This window comes from Pinus tabuliformis, chromosome 2_1 (assembly GCF_031772625.1).
Source record: "Pinus tabuliformis cultivar Carrire ecotype Pingquan chromosome 2_1, CPIR1, whole genome shotgun sequence".
Lineage (NCBI taxonomy): Eukaryota > Viridiplantae > Streptophyta > Pinopsida > Pinales > Pinaceae > Pinus > Pinus tabuliformis.
The window spans coordinates 714,449,957-714,469,296 of NC_142299.1; the positions used below are offsets into that span (position 1 = coordinate 714,449,957).

Below are 19,340 nucleotides of genomic sequence, written 5' to 3' on the forward strand. Positions count from 1 at the left end.
ATCGTTTCAATCGACTCGTCCCACCGTGTAGGTGCATTGGCTTGTCAGTTACTCCAACTCGCCCTCTCGCCCATCGTGCATCCATCACTGATCTCAGTTCTAACCCGAAAGCATTACAGGCAATGTAACGAGGCATTTTTTACCATTGTAACTAAAATATAACCAATTTTTTAATATAATATAAAATTTATAAATTTGTAATATAAAATAAAAATTTTAACTCTAAAATTGTATCTTTCAATATAATATTAAAAAAATATTTAAAAAGTTTAATAAAAAAAATTAACAATTTAAAATTATAATTTTTTTAATATTTTAATAAAATTGAAAAGAAATCTACCGAGAAAAGCTAAGTAAGCCATATTGGTATCTACCATCATCTTATTGTATGGAAAAATTATAATTTAATGTAAAAGTATAATTTCACCCCCTATTATTTCAAACTAATTCTTAAAATTTGATTTTTATTTATTTATTTATTTTTTAATTTTAAATTATGCATTTTACATTACGTTAAATAATGATTACAAAGCCAAAATTATTTTGCTATTGGTTTGTAAGAAGGGAAATTAATTTTGGAACATGTATTCAAAGCCTTAGCATTTCTAAAACCTTGTTTAACTAAAGTATTTTATAAATAAAAATTTATAAAAATAGATTGGTTGTGCGACTTTGAGATATATGGATATGATAAAATAAAAAAATTATTAGTGTTATAAGAAAAAAAACTGAGTTATAATAATTATTGGACAAAATCCACCTTTAGTTGATCACTACCTTCATCCAAGGTGAAAGGGATGTTGGTTGATCTCATGGCTAGATTAATCAGCTTACGGTCTATATTGTCAATATTTTCCTCCATTTCTACAATTCTTATAAGATTCTCCTAGTAAATCACATCCCTATACTACTTACAATATTAAAATGACACTATTTATAATATTAAAATGACATTTAACCTTACGTTAATTTCTTGCCATAATCAATAAAATGACAAAAATACATCCAATATCCCAAATAAACAGCCCTGAGCACCCTACTCGGAAATCCTAAAATTTGATTTTCCTATAACACTCCAAATTGCAATTTGTGCAGTTCTTTATCCTTGCAATTCGTATAATTCTTTCTTATCATTTATTGCAATGAATACTGACGATTGAAATACTCAGTATCAAAAGTCGCCTTTTTCAGTACAAACGCATCACTGAAATACAGTACAAACTTGTATGAAACTTCTGCACATGGTCTGAGACCAAAGGCATCACAACAAAGGTTCATGACATTTTTTTAATAAAGGTGAATACTTTAGAAGGAACTATTAACTTTTTACAATGCCCATTTAGTTAAATCTGATGTGTGAAAATGGGTGAGGTCTAGTTTCATGGTGAATAATTTTTTATAATACTTTTTTAATTAAAATTAAATGTGATGCGTGAAATGGGTTAGGTGTAGTTTCTTGGTGAATAAGTTGGGAAGTTAAAAATTAAGCCATTATTAGGCTAGTTGGCTAGTGAATGGGTTGGCTTCCTCCGCAGTGAGAGTTGGGTAGGGAAACCCATTACTAAGCCTTTATAGGATCTGCTGACTTGAATTTCAAGTGTAACGGTTAGTTTTTTATGTTAATTTTAATCATTTAATTAATGGTAAAATTTAATTTTATCATCCAGTTAGAGTTGAATGTTAAGTGTAATAATGGGTTAGTTTTTTTAATTGATTGTTAATTTTAAATTTAGATTTTATTCATGGTCAGTAAGAGTTAAGTGTTCGTATAAGTAGTTATATGTTAAATATTGTATGTGGCAGTAAAGTTTTATTAAGAAAATTAACATTGTAAATATCAAATAATGATTTGATAGAATTGTAGTATTATTTTATAGATGTGTTTGAGGTAAGGATATTGAGCATTTACATGGAGAATTTTAAAATTTAAAATGGTTAGAAAAATAATAAAGTAATAATTAAAATAATTAAACAAGAGCTAAAAAAATTTATTTTAATTGTATTTTTGGATTATCTAGATTTAAATCTAATTCGTGCTTACACTTTATATTTGAGGAATATATGTACTTTTCTTTCTTTTGCATGATTACTGGTTTTTTTGTAAATCAAGGAATTATATTAATTAAGGAGAATAGTGCATCCATAAGCGCTCCATTTTGGACCTCCACCAACCTCATTCCTACAAGACTTGGCCAGGTTGGTACATACAAAAAAGAAAAAAAAAATTGGCCACACACAGATAGCCCACAAAGACCAAAAGCACCCCAAAATCCATATGCACCCCACAGTCATCCTTCAACTTGCATATTACTGACATCATGGTTCACTAGATCATTCCCATGCAATTGACATAATGCCTCGCGTACATGGGCCTATGTACTCCACACGATCCTCTAGATGATGTAAACTCACTTGCAACCTTTTCTGACCAAGACAGAGTGATGCCATCCGGTCCAACATCTGCCACTAGTTGTGTTGAAGGTCATTCATGAAGGCAACAACATCATTTCTATCGTTGTGTCGATCCTATGTTAGTTGCTCCATGAGGACTATAAGCTGGTGAAGTTGTGTCTCTAGTGAGCCAAAGGGAGATGGAAGGAGCACCCCTCCTGATGATTGGTCTCTCGGCTGGTCTACTTCCTCCTTGAAGTCTGGACACTCCCCTTGGTGAGCATCCCCTATCCTTGAGGGCCAACACCCCTCCTCACTCTACCGCACTGCCTTTGCATACTGCCATGCTCTGTATGAGCTCGATTCGCACTCCAGAAGGATACACCACCTATAACAATCAGGGAATACTAGTCAACCACGTTAATTGCCACGATGGTAGCCACCACATATCCTCTCCTCTTCACCTTCAAGTTAGTTGACCACCCTTCAAGGCCACAAAACACAAAGTAGTAGGCACTTTCCTCCCGAGTGTAGTTCAACAACCAAACCCAATGCTCTCCCCGCAACCCAAAGGATTCAGATGTGGCCCCATTCTTGAATTCTACACCAAGAAAGCAAGCTCTCACAAGGCCACGACAACCAAAACTAGAGTTTTCCCTCGCCAGCCTCACACTGCTCCCAACAAAAAATTTACCAAACCAATACCCAGAGCTCAAACAAGTGAAATCGATAGTCAATACCTGAACCCGAAGAAGATGTGACACTCTAGTGGCCAGAATTGGTTCCTCTAAGCCAACGTCATCTCATAATTCATCCTCGTGCCTACAAGCTGACAGGGGCCAGGGTCCCAGACTATTTGCAAAAACCAGTCTCCCTTATCATGATAAACAACAAAAAGTGATGTGACTAGGAAGACAAGGTATGGTTGAACTAGGCAACCACCTTGCAAACTATCAACCAAATTACCCACCAACAAAGCTTCGCCCATGACAAAAGTATGTTTGTTACCGAATGGCAAAATTTGAGTGAACAAAATAGTCCTTACTCCTTCGCGAAGGTTCATTAGCCCCATGTCCGGAGTAACTTCTTCGAGATACCTCATCTATTGCAAAATGTATAGGAATTAAATGCCATGTGGTTATCTCTACTTTCCTCGTTTATCTCTTTCATCAAAGAATTACTAATTATTTCAAAATTCTATTAAACTTTTTGAATGATATAATAACTATACAAAGCTATATACTCAAATATAATGTTATCATTTATTTTAATATAAATAAGCTAATATAAACTTTAAAAAAAATGTTAGTAAAAACTTGTATCCCAACTAATTTATACCCCAATGGTGCCTCTTTACTATAATTCCAATATATAACTTTTCTTTACCAACACCTACATTCATGGCTAAGAGTACCTTTAAAGGCTCTCTCTTCCTGTGTTTTTTCATTTGAATTTGATATTCGAAAGAAACCATGTATTCAATATTATGGAAATTTATTTTGTTGAATATGGCTAAGAGTACCTTTAAAGGCTCTCTCTTCCTGTGTTTTTTCATTTGAATTTGATATTCGAAAGAAACCATGTATTCAATATTATGGAAATTTATTTTGTTGAATTTTTAGTTTGGTGCTAGATTAAATGAGTGTTTTATGGAGTGTAGTTTTTTTTAAATAAATTTCAATATAAATGTATAAGAATAAGTTGTTTTCTAAATAAATATGTATGAATCTATTATAAAAAATAGAATCGCAATATACAAAAGATAAGAATAAGTTGTTTTCAAAATAAATGGAAATGAAATAATGGTAAATAATATTGATTTTCGAATTTAATTAAATTTTCTTTATAATTATTTATTTAATACTAATAAATTGATATATATTAATTAATAATATTAGTTAGCAATAATATTATAATAATTATAGAGATTGGTAATATTAATTATTAATTAATAACAAAATATATAATTAATAATATTAATTAGTAAGAAAATTATAATAATTATAGAAATTGGCAATATTAATTATTAATTAACAACAAAATATCCAAAAATGGAACATTATATTTTGAGAAGCTTACAATATGATTATTAATTTATTTCTCAATCAAATTTATTTTCATTTATTTAAAGTTAAACATTAAATATTGTACATGTAAACCAAAAATTTCATGTGGAAGAAGTGTTGTGTGGGTTGGAGGTGTGCAGAAGAAGGATGTGAAATGAGGAATGTGTGGGAAGTGGGGATGTGTGCGAAAGGAGGAAGAATGCAGAAGAGGCATCACCATTTTTGCACCTTCTACATGTGCAATAGATTTTAAACTCAGATTAATATATAGTTATTGATATGCTAGCACAATTAAGATAGTGTGAGGCTAACATCTTGTCCGGGGTTTGATTACACTTTGATTCACAAAAAAATGTCGTAAGAACAAGATTAATGTATAGATATTGATATGCTAGCGCAATTAAGATAGTGTGAGGTTAACATCTTGTCTGGGGTTTGATTACACTTTGATTCACCAAAAAAATGTCGAAAGAACAAGGCTTCTTGTCTTGTCCTCATGAAAATGGATTCTTGATTTGTTTACAAATAATAAGCCTTAATTAATATTTTTATATGCACTAATCTACGCTCTAACAAGTTGATTGAGTTTATGTGATTTGATTACAAGTTGATTCACCAGAAAAATGTCGAAAGAACAAGGGTTTGTGTCTTGTCCTCATGAAAACGGATTCTTGATTTGTTTACAAATAGTAAGCCCTAATTAATATTTTCATATGCACTAATATGCGTTCTGACAAGTTGATTGAGTTTATGTGACAACATGTTCTCCCACACAACACTTATTTCTCGCACACATTAAAAAGACACTTCATCTAATATTGGATGCTAAATATTTTCTTAAAGTTAAAATGATTTCATGTATGCATATACCTCATTTTACCACATATACACCCTCTTTTGCACATCCTTTTTTATGCACAGATCAGCGCTAGCTTCATACACTTGGTCTCACACATATCTAAATTGGTAAAGTATAAAATAACCATAACCATCCCATTAAATCTACATTAAAGCACATATACCCTTCTTTTGCACATCCTTTTTTATACACAGATCAGCGCTAGCTCCATACACTTGGTCTCACACATATCTAAATAGATAAAGTATAAAATAACCATGACCATCCCATTAAATCTACATTAAAGCAACCATCATCCTCACACAAATCTATCAGACCCCAAAGCATAGCCATATAATTAATGCCTCTACAACTGAAATCCTTCTCAATTAACGTCGAGATCCGTAAGCGTCTTGAATGCACCTCAAAATAGAAGCTGCTAAATCCTTGCCTCCACCCAGAGTTAATAAAGAGCGAGTAAACCTTCCACCTATCCTTTATTACGCCGTAAGGCGTTTCCCTCTGAGATCAACTCCCCTCTCTGCCTACCTGTCATCTTGTAAGCCACAGGATTATATGTTAGACGATTGCAACAATTTCAGCCGTTGATCGTTGATTCAAAAGGGTTGCCCAAACGGTTTGGGCGTTTCATTTTTTCATTTGGCATCGAATAGTTTCATCCGGGCAGCAGGGTTTGTGCCTAACTGTTCATCATTTTGTGCTGTTATTGCCGCCTATGGAAGATTGGATCGAGCTGCATCGAATAGTTTCATCCGAGCAGCAGGGTTTGTGCCTAACTGTTCATCATTTTGTGTTGTTATTGCCGCCTATGGAAGATTGGGTCGAGCTGCAGAGGCAGAGAAAACGTTTGAAAAGATGGTTAAAGCAGGTGTGGAGCCAGATGTTTTTGTTTATGGTGCCTTGATAAATTCATTTGCTGAAGCTGGATGTGTGGAAGAAGCTGTACGTTACTTTCAAATAATGCAAAATGCTGGTTTTGCAGGGAACTCTGTGGTGTATAGTTCTTTGATTAAGGTTTATAGTAAACGTGGTCTTTTGAAGGAAGGACAAGAAACGTACAAACGCATACAGGAATTGGGTGTTGAGCCAGATGCCTTTTTATCAGGCTGTATGCTTGACCTTTATGCTCGCACTGATATGGTGACTGAAGCACAAGAAGTGTTCAAAGTCTTGAAGGGAAAGCAGCAGGCAAATGAATTTTCTTTTTCCATGATGTTGTCCTTATACAAAAAGAATGGAAGGCTTAATGAACCACTGAAATTGCAAAGGAAATGTTAGAATCGGGATTTCTTACTAACGTTCTTTCTTTTAATAGTGTCATTAGCCTGTTCATTGCAGATGGAAGATTGAGAGAGGCTGCTGAAGTTTTTCATCAAATGTTAAAACTAAAGGCTTCACCCAATGAGAATACATACAAAACACTGGGCATTCTTCTGAAGAGAGGAGGCATTCCAGGAGAGGCAGTAGAGCAACTCGATGTTGCACGTAAAAGTGGGCTTCCACATGGTATTCAGGCCTTGAGAATGACAATCTTTTCTGCAGTTGGGATGCATGCTGAAGCTTTGGAAGCTTGTGATGAACTGAGAGCTTCTGGGTTGGATTTTGATGTGTCTTCTTACAATGCTGTTATATATGCACTTGGTAGTGCTGGGAGGATTAATGAAGCTTACAAGATGTTCATGATCATGCACGCCAAAGGTGTTGAACCAGATACAATTACTTATGCAAGTATGATAATTAGCTATGGGAAGCTAGGATTGGTAGACGGTGGATAATTAGCTTTGGGTTTTTGAAGTGGGAAGTTTTGATATTTCCGCTTCACAATAATAAGAGTAATTAGGGTTTTGATATTTTATTTTGTATGACAAGAGAAAAGATGGGCATTATGGATGCTACTATTGTTGTTTCACCAGATAGATATGCACTTGTATTCGACAGATACTGAATCTGTCAATTTTTCTCTTCATATTCTGGTCAGAGATTAGTTACATCTTATTTAGCATAAAGCATTTCCCACTAATGGCTTCGTTCAGTATAGATTAAGGCTTTGAAGGCAGTCTGCAAGCTATTGGGTTTTGAAGTGGGAAGTTTTAATGTTTCTGCTTCACAACAGGAAGGGTATTCAGGGTTTTGATTTTTTAATTTGTATGACAAAAGCAGAAGAGCGCATTATGGATGCTATTATTGTTGTTTCAGAAGATCAATCAGGGTCATCAGGTAACTTGCTCTGTCTCTGGACAGCTTTTATTTATTTATTTTTTCAGTTTTAACAACATTGCTGCATGTTAGAGTATATAACCCCTTTTTATTTCAGATTTGTTCATGTTATTGATTATGTTAGTTTTGTGATAAATGTGCAGACTGTGATGTCCTGTTTGGCACAAGCAAAGCAGCAAAATGGTTCCGAGGATTGACTAAGATGAGAAATGATCAACTTCCTTTCCAGGCAAAAGTCTTACCACAGAATTTGGATACCCGCCTAAAGGCTAAAACTTGGCAGAGTAGGAGATAATTTTTTAGTGATGTTCAAGGTATCAAGTACAAAAACTAAGGTACTTTTTGTTTGGTTGCATTTTGAATGCTAAAGATCTGGATAAAGTTCTGAAATCGAGTCATCTTTCAGTCCTTGTGAGTTGAAAAAGTCTTTTTATTTGATTACAAAATCATGTACTGGGAACAAATTATTTATTTCTCCTCTGTTAATATAGTTGAAAGCAGAGCTTTTCGTCTGATATAGGTTGTGTTTTACGAATTGTAAAAAATGAATGGATAAAGGAATAGATTTATTGTTTTTATGACCAAATTGGTCTGGCAGACCTTCCAGATACATATTCCTTTACGTGACAAGTTCATATTCCATGATTTGATATTTATGTTTGAGGAGTTCTCTAATAAGGTTTGAGAGTGAGTCTTGTTTCTCTTTCTGTAGTAGATTTTGGATGTGGTGATATTGAAATGAAATAATTCTGAGTCTCCAGTTCTTTTGTTGACAGGGCTTCTGTGTAAGGTGGTGGAGGGAGCAGAATAAGAAGAAGAAGAAAAGTGTTCAGAGGCTCGTGGCATCCGGGCAGCTTGAATTCATGTAATTTGGCTATTTTTTGAAATCTCTGAACTGAGATAAAAGTGTGTCTGTGCTATATATTGCGCTAGATATACATGAGGTTCTATTTCACTATAGTGAGTGTTTTAAATTCTAAAGCTGCTGACACAGTGATTTTACTGTTCTCTCTATTGCTGTCTACAAATGGGGGTTATGTTATGCACGATGAAGCAACTGCCCTGTAATATGTGGACATGACAGATCAAACAACTCTGGGGCACATATTTCTTAAGACGGAATTTGGCATTGTACCTCACACTAGATGAAAAGTAGATCTGTTTGGGCACTCGGTCGTTCAAGCTTATCTTCTATCTGCTGAGGTTTGTTGGTGGTCTTCCCTGTCTTCCTTTTTCTAGAATTTTGCTTCACGAACCCTGGAAACTGATTATAAACTGATTATATTGCATATCCTGATCCTTATTGGAAATCATGGCTTTGGAATCCCCACAAACATATATATGAAAAAACATGTATATATATATATGGAAATGCATCTTACATTTCATTAATGAACTGAAAAAAATTATACAGGATGGAGCATTGATCATGGCATGCCAACTTTGGCTCAACCTCAAAAGGATCTACATTCCCTGTAAATATTTATCATGTCTGAAATCTAGATAAACATCTTTGATCCATGATATTTAACCAGGAGAGAATGCTTTTGAACAATCTGAAAGTTAACAAGAATAAGAAATTTGTACAAACTGGAAAAAAAAAATCTACGCACAGCTAGAAAATATTCCCTTTATATATTAATTTTTTGAACAAAGATTATTGGATCCTATCTAAAGTCTCTCAAGATTATTGGATCCTATCTAGTTAGATATTTCTTGGCTCTTTGACACAGCACATGATCCATCTATAAGGGTTTTGATACAAAACGTAATCCTTATCAGAAAGATCGATGCACTAACAAGTGGCCATGATTCAATGGTGAGGACATAATGCCCGACAAGAAGATGCTTCCATGAACCTGTTGAAAAGTTTTTGTAACTTAGCCCAAACCTCTTCCCTTAGAATGGAGGTATGATACGTCCTTATACAATGCTCATAAAATTGCATATGTGAGCACCATATGACCAATGGAGTTCTTAATTACAAAAGGGTTTGAGTTGTTATTTTGTTATTCTGGTTTTAGTTACATTCAACAGAAAATAAATTTTGTTTTGATTTGTGTAAAATAAATCTTTTATTGCAGGCATTATTGGAATAAAGAAAATGATTATTTTTGCATGAGGTGCCAAGTGTCACTATTGAAAATTTCTATAAAAGAGGGAGAAAGTTAGTGAGAAAGGGACTTTTTGAACACCCTACTATTGAATTAATATCCTAATGACATTGTGTACTTAGAGTAACTATCAATATTTGTGGTGATTTTAGTAAAAATGGAGGTCATGTTCTTCTGTTCATCTCCTAAATGGGTATTGAATTCCTTCTTCATCATAATGTTTGTAAGATTTATTTCTTTTTTTCGTAGGCTTTGGTGTCCTACTTTTGTAAGATTTATTTCTTTCTTTTGTAGGCTTTTGCTTTTAATTCCTACCTTTATGAGCTACAGTGCTTTAAAGGAAACTAGTGTTAGCCTTTTTCTCGATCTAGGTGGTTTGTAAGGAATAAAAATAAGATGTGACATACCTTAGTAGATGTTGTTACCTTTTTTTCCAGCTAGGCATACTTATATTTGTTCCTTAATGTTATTGCATCTAGGGTTAAATTAGAAAAGAACTTACTAATCTCTAAAATTTTAAATGCATACAATTACGGTTGTGAAAGCATACACTTGATTCTTCTTTACCTTCACTATGTTAAGACAATTTAGGTACATATAGGTTATAGTTTTAATGTTATAGTTAACGTGTTAGGTATTAAAGTTTATGTCTTGTAACATTTTAGGAGTTACAATGTGTTTATGATGAGAGTGTACTAGGGGTCATAATTTTTAGAATTCCTTGTGTTAAAAATCATATTGCACTATGGTTTACTTAATAATAGAGTTATTCCCTTAAGGATTATAAGGTAATAAATGCCATTTTTTCTTAATGGTAATAGTGGTTAGAAGTTGCATTTTGGAAGGGTTTGCAATTCTCCAAGAGTGATCAAAGTATATTATGGTTTATATGGGATATGGGACATATAAGTATTTTGACTTTCATAATGGTTTTTGGTTGAGACACATATTGTATTTGATATTATAGTGACCATAGTGGTGAAAGGTTACATTAAGAAAGGGAAACAATTAGTGGGGCTAATATATAGTGCAATACATATGAATATCTAATAATAAATTCATTATAAGTATTTTTATTCTTTACGAAAGTATTTTTTGTTGTATTTGTTTTCTTTAATTTTTGCCTTACGGCGTTTCCTTTGCAACATCTGATGCAAATGCTAGTTACATCCTTTATGTTTCCCACGTGTACTCATTATCCCAACATTTAGCCATGGAGGGGAGTCACCAAAGCTAAAGAGTGAGAGAAAATATGGTCGACAAAACCACTTGAAAACTGACAAGAGGGCATCGATTTTCCAGCACAATCCCTTTTCCTTTAATGCTAATTAGTGCTATGAGTACTCCTAATATTTGTTTTTTGAATGGAATTTTCATGGTACATGTTTGAAAACTATAGTACTCTCATTCTGAACCATCACTCCTTGATCTAGGGAAACACCTTTATTCGTGATTGGATCCGCTATTGTGTTGATATGCCTCTTCACGTGAAAGAAATAAAAAACCTCATACTTCACTTTTTGAAGGCTTATTCTATTCAAGATAGGAGAGAGTATCTACACCTAGTTGTTTTTTATTTTGCACTTTTATGGGATAATTAGCATAGAGTCACCAAAAACCACTAGTAACTATATATATATATTAAATTGTCAATTTTATCGCTTGCCACAATGCTAAGAATTCATTTTAAATTTTAGATGCACTTCTCAAACCTCAACTATAATTAGTTTCTATTACTTTGTTAAGGCAAAAAATAACCCTTCCCTCTCTTGCTTCTCTGAAGAAAAATTTGGTTGTTACACTTCATAGGGTAGTTGGTTTTTAGTGCAAACTTGTTGATGGCAATTCTTTGCTCGGACATTCTATGCCATGGAACTGTGACTCGATATTATTTAATAATGGTGTTGTCTAACTATTATAGGTTTTTGTTGGCGATATTTTTTGGGTCAAATCTTGATTTTTGCTGTTTAAAATTTGGTTTTTGAGTATGTATATAGATTCAACACCCTTAAAAAACTCGTGGCACTAAGATTACGAAGATTTAATAACTTAAACTCGTGATTTCAACAAATTTCGAACTGAACAAACTAGAAAATATATTAGAAAACCCTCCCAAACTTACAAATTTAATAAATCAAACAATTTAATGGTATTGCATGTTTCACTAGAGTGCAGTAACGTGATTAGGGGATCCTTTACACCAAAATTCAAGGTTTTTGAGTGGCCCATACATGTTAGTTATATTCAAGGTTTTTGAGTGGCCCATACATGTTAGTTATATTCAAGGTTTTTGAGTGGCCCGTACATGTTAGATATACAACTATAAAGTGCAGTAACGTGATTAGGGGATCCTTTACACCAAAATTCAAGGTTTTTGAGTGACCCATACATGTTAGTTATACAACTATTACCACCTTTGTTGATTAGAATTGGATGTTAACATTCAGATTTATAAGTCATTTAATGTATGATAGGATTAATTCAATTCCATACTATTTTCAACAACCATTATCATGGAATTCTTAGTGCTCGAATATATTTGATTCTTAAGCTATACCTTCTAACTAAGATTACTTAATGTTGGTTGATTCGAGACCTAAGAAGCTCTAAAACAAAAAAGTATATTGTGAAAAAATGATAGGTCAGTCTTCAATTCATGTATAAAAATTATGATTAGATAAAGGTGATTGAGTCGAGAAGTTTATTTTATAGTTTAATATGAGGGCGATGTATTAAGTCGAGAAGTTTATTCTGTAGCCTAATATGAGGGTGATGTGTAATTTTATTTTAAAATAAAATAAAAATATTCTTTAAATTAAAAAATAATGTCGGCTATAATTAAATTAAAAAACAAATATACATGTTTGGTTAGTTTTACTTAAAAATATTCTAAAATGTAGTTTCACTCTAATTGTGCTTGCTTTATTGGTTGTTGATATTACAACCCAATACACAAGATATATGTACAAATATTTCACTCTCACCCTAAGTTATAAATAAAATATTTCCATGTCCATATGAAATAAGATAATTTTATATCAACTTTTAAAATCATTTTAAAGTAATTAAAACAAAAAACAAATAAAGTTGATATTATTTATATTTTCATATTTCAATTGGATACATAAATAAACCATTTTAATATCTATGTTAACTAATTTATTTTAATATCAATTTTAGAAAAAATATAAACATATATGTATATATAGGAACCACAATAAAATTTTTCAATGGGCAAAGAGAAAAAGTTATTGAAAGATTGAAATGGATATCAATAAAAAACAAATTTTTTATTTGGACAATGTACTCCATAAATAAAATATGTCAATGTTCATATTAAGTAAATTATTTCAATTTCAACAATTTATTGTTATTATATATAATTTAAAATACTAATAATAATAATGTCTATATATTATATATAGGTAAGTGAAAAAATAAATTCTTATTGGTATAACCTTTCAATTATCATTATTTTATATTTTAACTCTTTTATTAAGAGTTAATTTTGAATGGAACAAATATTTTTTGGAATTGCATGTTTAAGCTATGTGATTCCATGTATTCAAGAGACTTTCAAAAAATACAATTTAAAAAATGAAAAAAAATATATAGAAAGATTCATCTTAAGTCCCTACAAAGATGTAATCTTTAGAAGTGCAACTTTTTTAAGTTTGCATTATAAAAAAGAATTTGACCCTTTGACTGAGCTCAACCTCACTAAATTTTTTATTAAAATAAATCTATACTAATTTACTAAATTTCTATTAGTTAATTAATTCAAGTAACCTATCTATATCTAGTTTTTGATGTGTGAACATTCCAAGTGTTTGATTTCATCCAGTGAGCTTAAGTCTATTGCAGATTCCCCGAATATTCGGGAATCCTTTAAATATTCGGGAAATCTGCAATCAACTTAAAAATGTCTAATTTCATCCATTCACAAGTTGTGAATTACGCTTATTTTGGTTCGACTTAAAATTTTTGAAGTGTGTGGTCTGTGATCTGGAATATACGAGATAAGAGAGAAAATAAAAATAAGTTGAAGGTAATTGAAATTCTAACATGATCGGCATTATATAACTCTTATTATTTTGTCACTGGTAGATATAACGCAATCTATATTACATTGGCTCTCTATTAACTTATTCTTTAACCAAAAATTAAACTAAAATACATAATATTTAAGTCAAATAATAATTAGAAAGCCTAACTCAATGGCAATTAGAACCAAATAATAATAATAAAATACGCAAAAGTTAGAAAGCATAACCTAATGGCATTCGACATGCGGACATAAAAATCAAGTGCTAGAGTGGGGCCATCGAGCAATGCCGGGCAAAGCCTCAACTTAATTTTTATAGTTTTCTTCATATTTAGTAATAAGGTTTTTGATAAAATAGTAATTTTACACTCTTAAAAATATACTTTCAAATATATAAATTTATTTAACATTTTGAATATATTTTTTTATTATATATTTAACATTTTAAATATATTTTTTAATATTTAATAAAAATATGTTTTTAAATTAATTTATTTAATATCCTGAATATATTTTAAAATATTTAATAAATATATGCTTTTAAATATGAATATACTTTAAATATTAGAATTATATAAATTTCTTACTTTAAATTTATTACTTAAAATTGTTTATATTGAAATTCAGAAAGAATTAATTAAATGTAGTTTTAAACATAATTAACCAAAATATTTTGCTATAACCCAAAGAATATGAAATATTTCAGCTATAAATTATTTCCAAAATTTTGGTTTTGTATTGATGAAGAACCTGAAATAATATGTGTGGATTTCACAATGAGCTTTCATAAAAACTGTGCGGAAAATAACCCTGCAATAAATTATATCTGATCGGTTCGTAAAATGCTGAAAATAATATATAATAATCAAGAATTTTGTATAATAAAAAATTATATTTTACATCTATAAAATACTCTCATAATTAAATTCATGTTGCTTAGCTTATATAGTGCGATGTACCTTACATTAGGGTGTCGTAAAGAATTGACAAAAAGGGATATCGTATAGAGCTTGACATCAGTCCAGTAGAACATTAAGAAAAACAGATCGTACAGCACGAAACCACCGGATTGGGTTTTTTAGCATTTTATTTTATTTGGGTAAATATATGTTTATCTATTAATTTATATGTTTACTTTAATAAGTTGGGTTTGCTTTTGGGCTTGGAGTATGCCCTAAAACTGCTTCTGCTTGGCTAAGAGCTCGTCTTCCTCGGACGTGAGGAAACAGGTTAACGGCCCAAGACCCAGAGGCATCTGGCAGGAGTGAAAGCCTGGCCCAAGACCCAGAGGCATCTGGCAGGAGTGAAAGCCTGCTCCCTTACGGACCACCAGCGGGTTATTTCAGGTGGCGTGGTTTTCCTTGATAACAGTGATGTGTTAAACTAACATTCGCGGATAGCAGCCAGAGATGGTTGTCCTCACTGTTGGTTTGACAAACTGAGTTTGATAGGTTTTTCCACCTTTTGAAAAAAAAAAAAAAAAAAAAAGTTGGGTTTGCTTTGCTTCGATGTCTTCCTAGTTTGTTTATTTTTAAACTAAATTTATATAATGAATAATTTTTTATATTATTTTAAATTATTATTTTTCATTAAAAAAATATTAATTTAAATAAACTTATAAAAATACAACCAATTGTTTTAAATTTTAAAGAGTTTCTTTAAATTAACAACAATTTCAACCTTTTAAAAACAACTCATTTAGTTTTACATAGTTTAAACCACAATTTCAACCTTTTAAAAGGAACTCATTTCGTTGTATTATTTTGAATAAAGAAGAAAAGAAGAAACTATTTATAAAAATGGAAGAAAAGAAAAAACTATTCATAAAAATGAAAAATACAATTATATCAAAACAATATAGACACAATGAGATTTTAGACTCCAACTTTGTGCCATAATCATGTAAAGAATGTAATATAGGTTTATGATATAGGTTAAAAAGAAGATAGGTGTAAAATTGATTATAATAGTGTTTGTTTAAATTTTTTATACAAAATGGGTGATGTGTAATTTTGTTGGTGTTAAACATGGAGTTGGTTTGTATTTATTAAAAATATATATATTTTTTCTAAGTAGAAAAGCAATATCGCTTATAATAAAAGATAAAAATAAATATGCATGTTTAGTTAGTTTTACTTAAAAACATTATAAAACATCAAAAATCTCAATATCATTATGGTCAAACAATTTGTTATTAATATTGTAACCCAATGTTGTAAAAATATTTCACTCACTCTAAATCATAATTAAAATATCTATATGTCTCAATAGAATTTCAAATCAACTTTAAAATGAGATAAAGACAATTAGAAGTTAAATAGATAATTAAATAAAAAAACATGTGAGTAAGATGTTTAAAACGTATATTTTTCAAAAATATTTCAACATGATATTTAAATAAACTATTTAAAGATCTATGTTAAATAACTTATCTTGATACATATATATATATATATATATATATATATATATAGAAAGGAGACGTTAAAACAATACATTTTAATGCTATATATAATAAAATATTCAATGTCCAAAGGAAAAAAAATAAAAATAAAAATAAAAATTGAAAATTAAAAAAAAACAAAATAAAAAATGAATATCTTCTAATAAAAATAATAAGAGGGAGACTGGTAATTCATTCAATTCTTAATCTAAAATTAATATTCATAATAATAAAAAATTTCAATTTGGATTATCAATAAAATATTTTAATATGTACAATTAATTAATATTAGTGTATATTTAAAAATATATTAATAACAAAAAATCATTTTAATGTGGACAATATAGTTTATAAATAAAACCTCTCAACGCACATGTTATTTAAAAAAAATCAATGTCAATTATTTATATACCATATATATTGTCAATTATTTAATGCCCTTTTTACGTTTTTTTATTTGTTTGTTTGTCAATTTTCCTGGAAATCTACTCTATATAGCTTTCAAAATTACAATTACAAATTGTATATGTATCTAGAGAAAGAACCATTAACTCATTCAGATTTTTCAAGAAATGAAAGGGACTTAATTTTTTTTTCCAATTATGTACTTTAAAAAAGATTTAAAGCTTAAGAGATTTGATCCTTCTAAAAAGATATATACTGGTTTAATATGTATATTAAAAAAACATTTTAATTGGATAATGTGGTCCACAAATAAAAGATTTCAATATCTATGTTAAGTAAAATATTTCAATGTTAATTATGTATATATTATATATGGTTAAAAAATAAAAAATAAAATGTATATATTATAGAAAGCAATTAAAAAAATAATGTTGTATGGTTAAAACATTTCAAGTAGTTTCACTATTCTATGCTTTGAATTATTTTCAAATATATTTTCGAATCAAGTTTGTGTAAAATCTAGCAAAGATTTGGTGAAATTGCAAGTTTATATTTTGTAGTTTACTAAATCCCAAGTGCCAAAAGGAATTTTCAAGGCATAGAATCTATTTGTGTATGAAATATCAACTTAAAATTTGAATTTATTTATGCATTTAAAAATACAATTTAAATCATGAAAAATTATATATATATATATATATATATATATATGAAATATTTTTCTTAAAAACAAAAAAATAATGCTCTTGCATCAAAATATGTTCCATATGATATGGTTCTACAAGATATATGACCAAAACTCTAGATTAGGAAAATCGATGGCAGTGTCAATATTGAGCAAGATTGTCTATCCATTTTGTAGTGGTGTATTGAATGTGATTGCTACTTTATATCTATTATCTAGGTCAAATCTTCTTCCTTCAAATTACATGCAATGCATATATGTTTGGCGTTGTTAACCAAAGTAACAATTTCATCAAGATATATATTTTTGGTTAGAATCTGAAAACATCACTAGCAAATGCATACTTGTTTGGTATTGGCAAATGCATATATGTTTGGTATTGTTAACTAAAGTAGCAATTTTGCTAAGATATATATTTTTGGCCAAAATCTTATAATTTTTTGATTGCATAATTTTAAATGTTTGATGTTTCAATCATGATTTTGACGCTAGAAATCAAAAACCCATGGTATACCCAAAATTCCACAACTTCATGTGGTTTTCAAAATTTCTAACTGATTTAACTAAAACCTATCTGAAAAAACAACCTTTTTCCCTATATTTTTACCGATTTCAACAAAATTTCAACACTGTTGGACCAATAATAGACATAAATGCCGAAAAAAACATAGTACTTATATATAGAGTAATAAATATACCCCGCTTAGTATTAAAATATATTTGAGTATGTTTTGCTTTTCAAAATATAATTGGGTTAATCCTATTTAAAATTAGAAAAGAATTCGTTAAAATTATAAATTTGTGTTATATAATTTATATAATTTTAAGTATTATATGAATAATTTAAAACATTAAATTTATTAAATATTTAAAAATATATATTAAAAGAACACAATTTCATTAAAACAAAGTTATTACTGAATGTACGTCTGAATGTAATGGTTCAGACCCATATTTGATCATGGATGTGAATCTAATCATTCACAAATATATATATATATATATATATATATATATTAAATGGGAGGGGTTAGTTCTCAGGAGAAGCAAGCAATATTGGACCTTCTTTTTTGTATATGTATATATATATATATATATATATAGATATATATATATATATATATATATATAGATATATATATATATATATATATATATATATATATATACATATCAGTCAACGCTGACATCCGTCACATCATATTACATCCATCAATATTACCATATGCTCACGAAGATATACGCCGCGCAGCATCACAATCGGGGATCGAACGCGGTCGGGGTGCGAGAAAGCCGACTGCCCCGACCGCCGAACCATGCACTCATGTGCCACAAATAAATATATATAGAGTTGGATTATTTTGAAGCCAATGGTCATCTAGATAATGCTTTATAATCAAGTATTTATTTTTCTTTAAACTCAGGCAAATCAAGAAACGAACGAATTTCAAATTGGCACAGGCTCCGGGGCAGTTTTATCACACGGCGTCCCCAAGAATGGGGGGATTTAGTGAGCCCTTTGCCTTATACAACAACATCAGAAAGTAAATAAAAAACGGATCACATTCGCAGGGAGCTAAACCAAGAAGCGCACTGTCTTTCTAAAAAAGGCTTTTTGGAGGATCCGGAGTAGTGGCACTTACAGGTCAGATGGCATAAATATCTGCATACAGGACTTTCTCCCTCCTTTCTATTAGTTATCAATTTTCATATGTATTATTTCTGTTTTTATATATGCTGTTCTTTCACATATAAGTTCGTTATGAGATGAGCCCACTCATCTCACAATGATATAAAATCATTTCGGACAGATCTATTGCCGAGTAGAGATCTATTTGTAACGGGGCAGAAAGCAGCTTCTTTTGGGTCGCTGTCCAGTAGAAAATGACATAGGGATGGGTGGTATCGAGCTTCGGATAAAGCTATAGAATTGGTCACTAGTGAGTAGCAGCCTTTGCCTTTGCGTAAGCCTCCTCCGGAACTAGGTAAAGAAGCGGTGAAAGTAAGTCAATGGATGGGAGGAAACTGGAAACCAATGAATGGAACTGGGTTACTCCAATTCCATTAGTACAATCCCTAGGAGTTTCACAGCAGGGGTAAATATGAATAAAGCGG

The 19,340-nt window shown here is 30.6% G+C and overlaps 1 protein-coding gene across 10 annotated transcripts; it reads left to right on the top strand.

Annotated features, from left to right (window-relative positions):
- Window positions 1–7,103: 7,103 nt before the first annotated feature.
- Window positions 7,104–9,436, top strand: LOC149202583 (uncharacterized). 10 transcript variants are annotated; one of them, XR_016253552.1, is made up of 5 exons: window positions 7,104–7,533; window positions 7,677–7,868; window positions 8,310–8,398; window positions 8,588–8,736; window positions 9,316–9,436. XR_016253552.1 is itself a non-coding variant. In XM_089400009.1 (3 exons), exons 1-2 carry the CDS (start codon window positions 7,410–7,412, stop codon window positions 7,826–7,828), a joined length of 276 nt encoding a protein of 91 aa, XP_089256135.1. In that variant the 5' UTR covers window positions 7,104–7,409; the 3' UTR covers window positions 7,829–7,868; window positions 8,310–8,582. The 10 variants fall into 10 exon arrangements, 2 of the variants coding, with proteins under 2 accessions (XP_089256135.1, XP_089256136.1); XR_016253550.1 differs by having other exon boundaries at window positions 8,618–8,736; XR_016253551.1 differs by having other exon boundaries at window positions 7,677–7,847; window positions 8,618–8,736.
- Window positions 9,437–19,340: the final 9,904 nt, after the last annotated feature.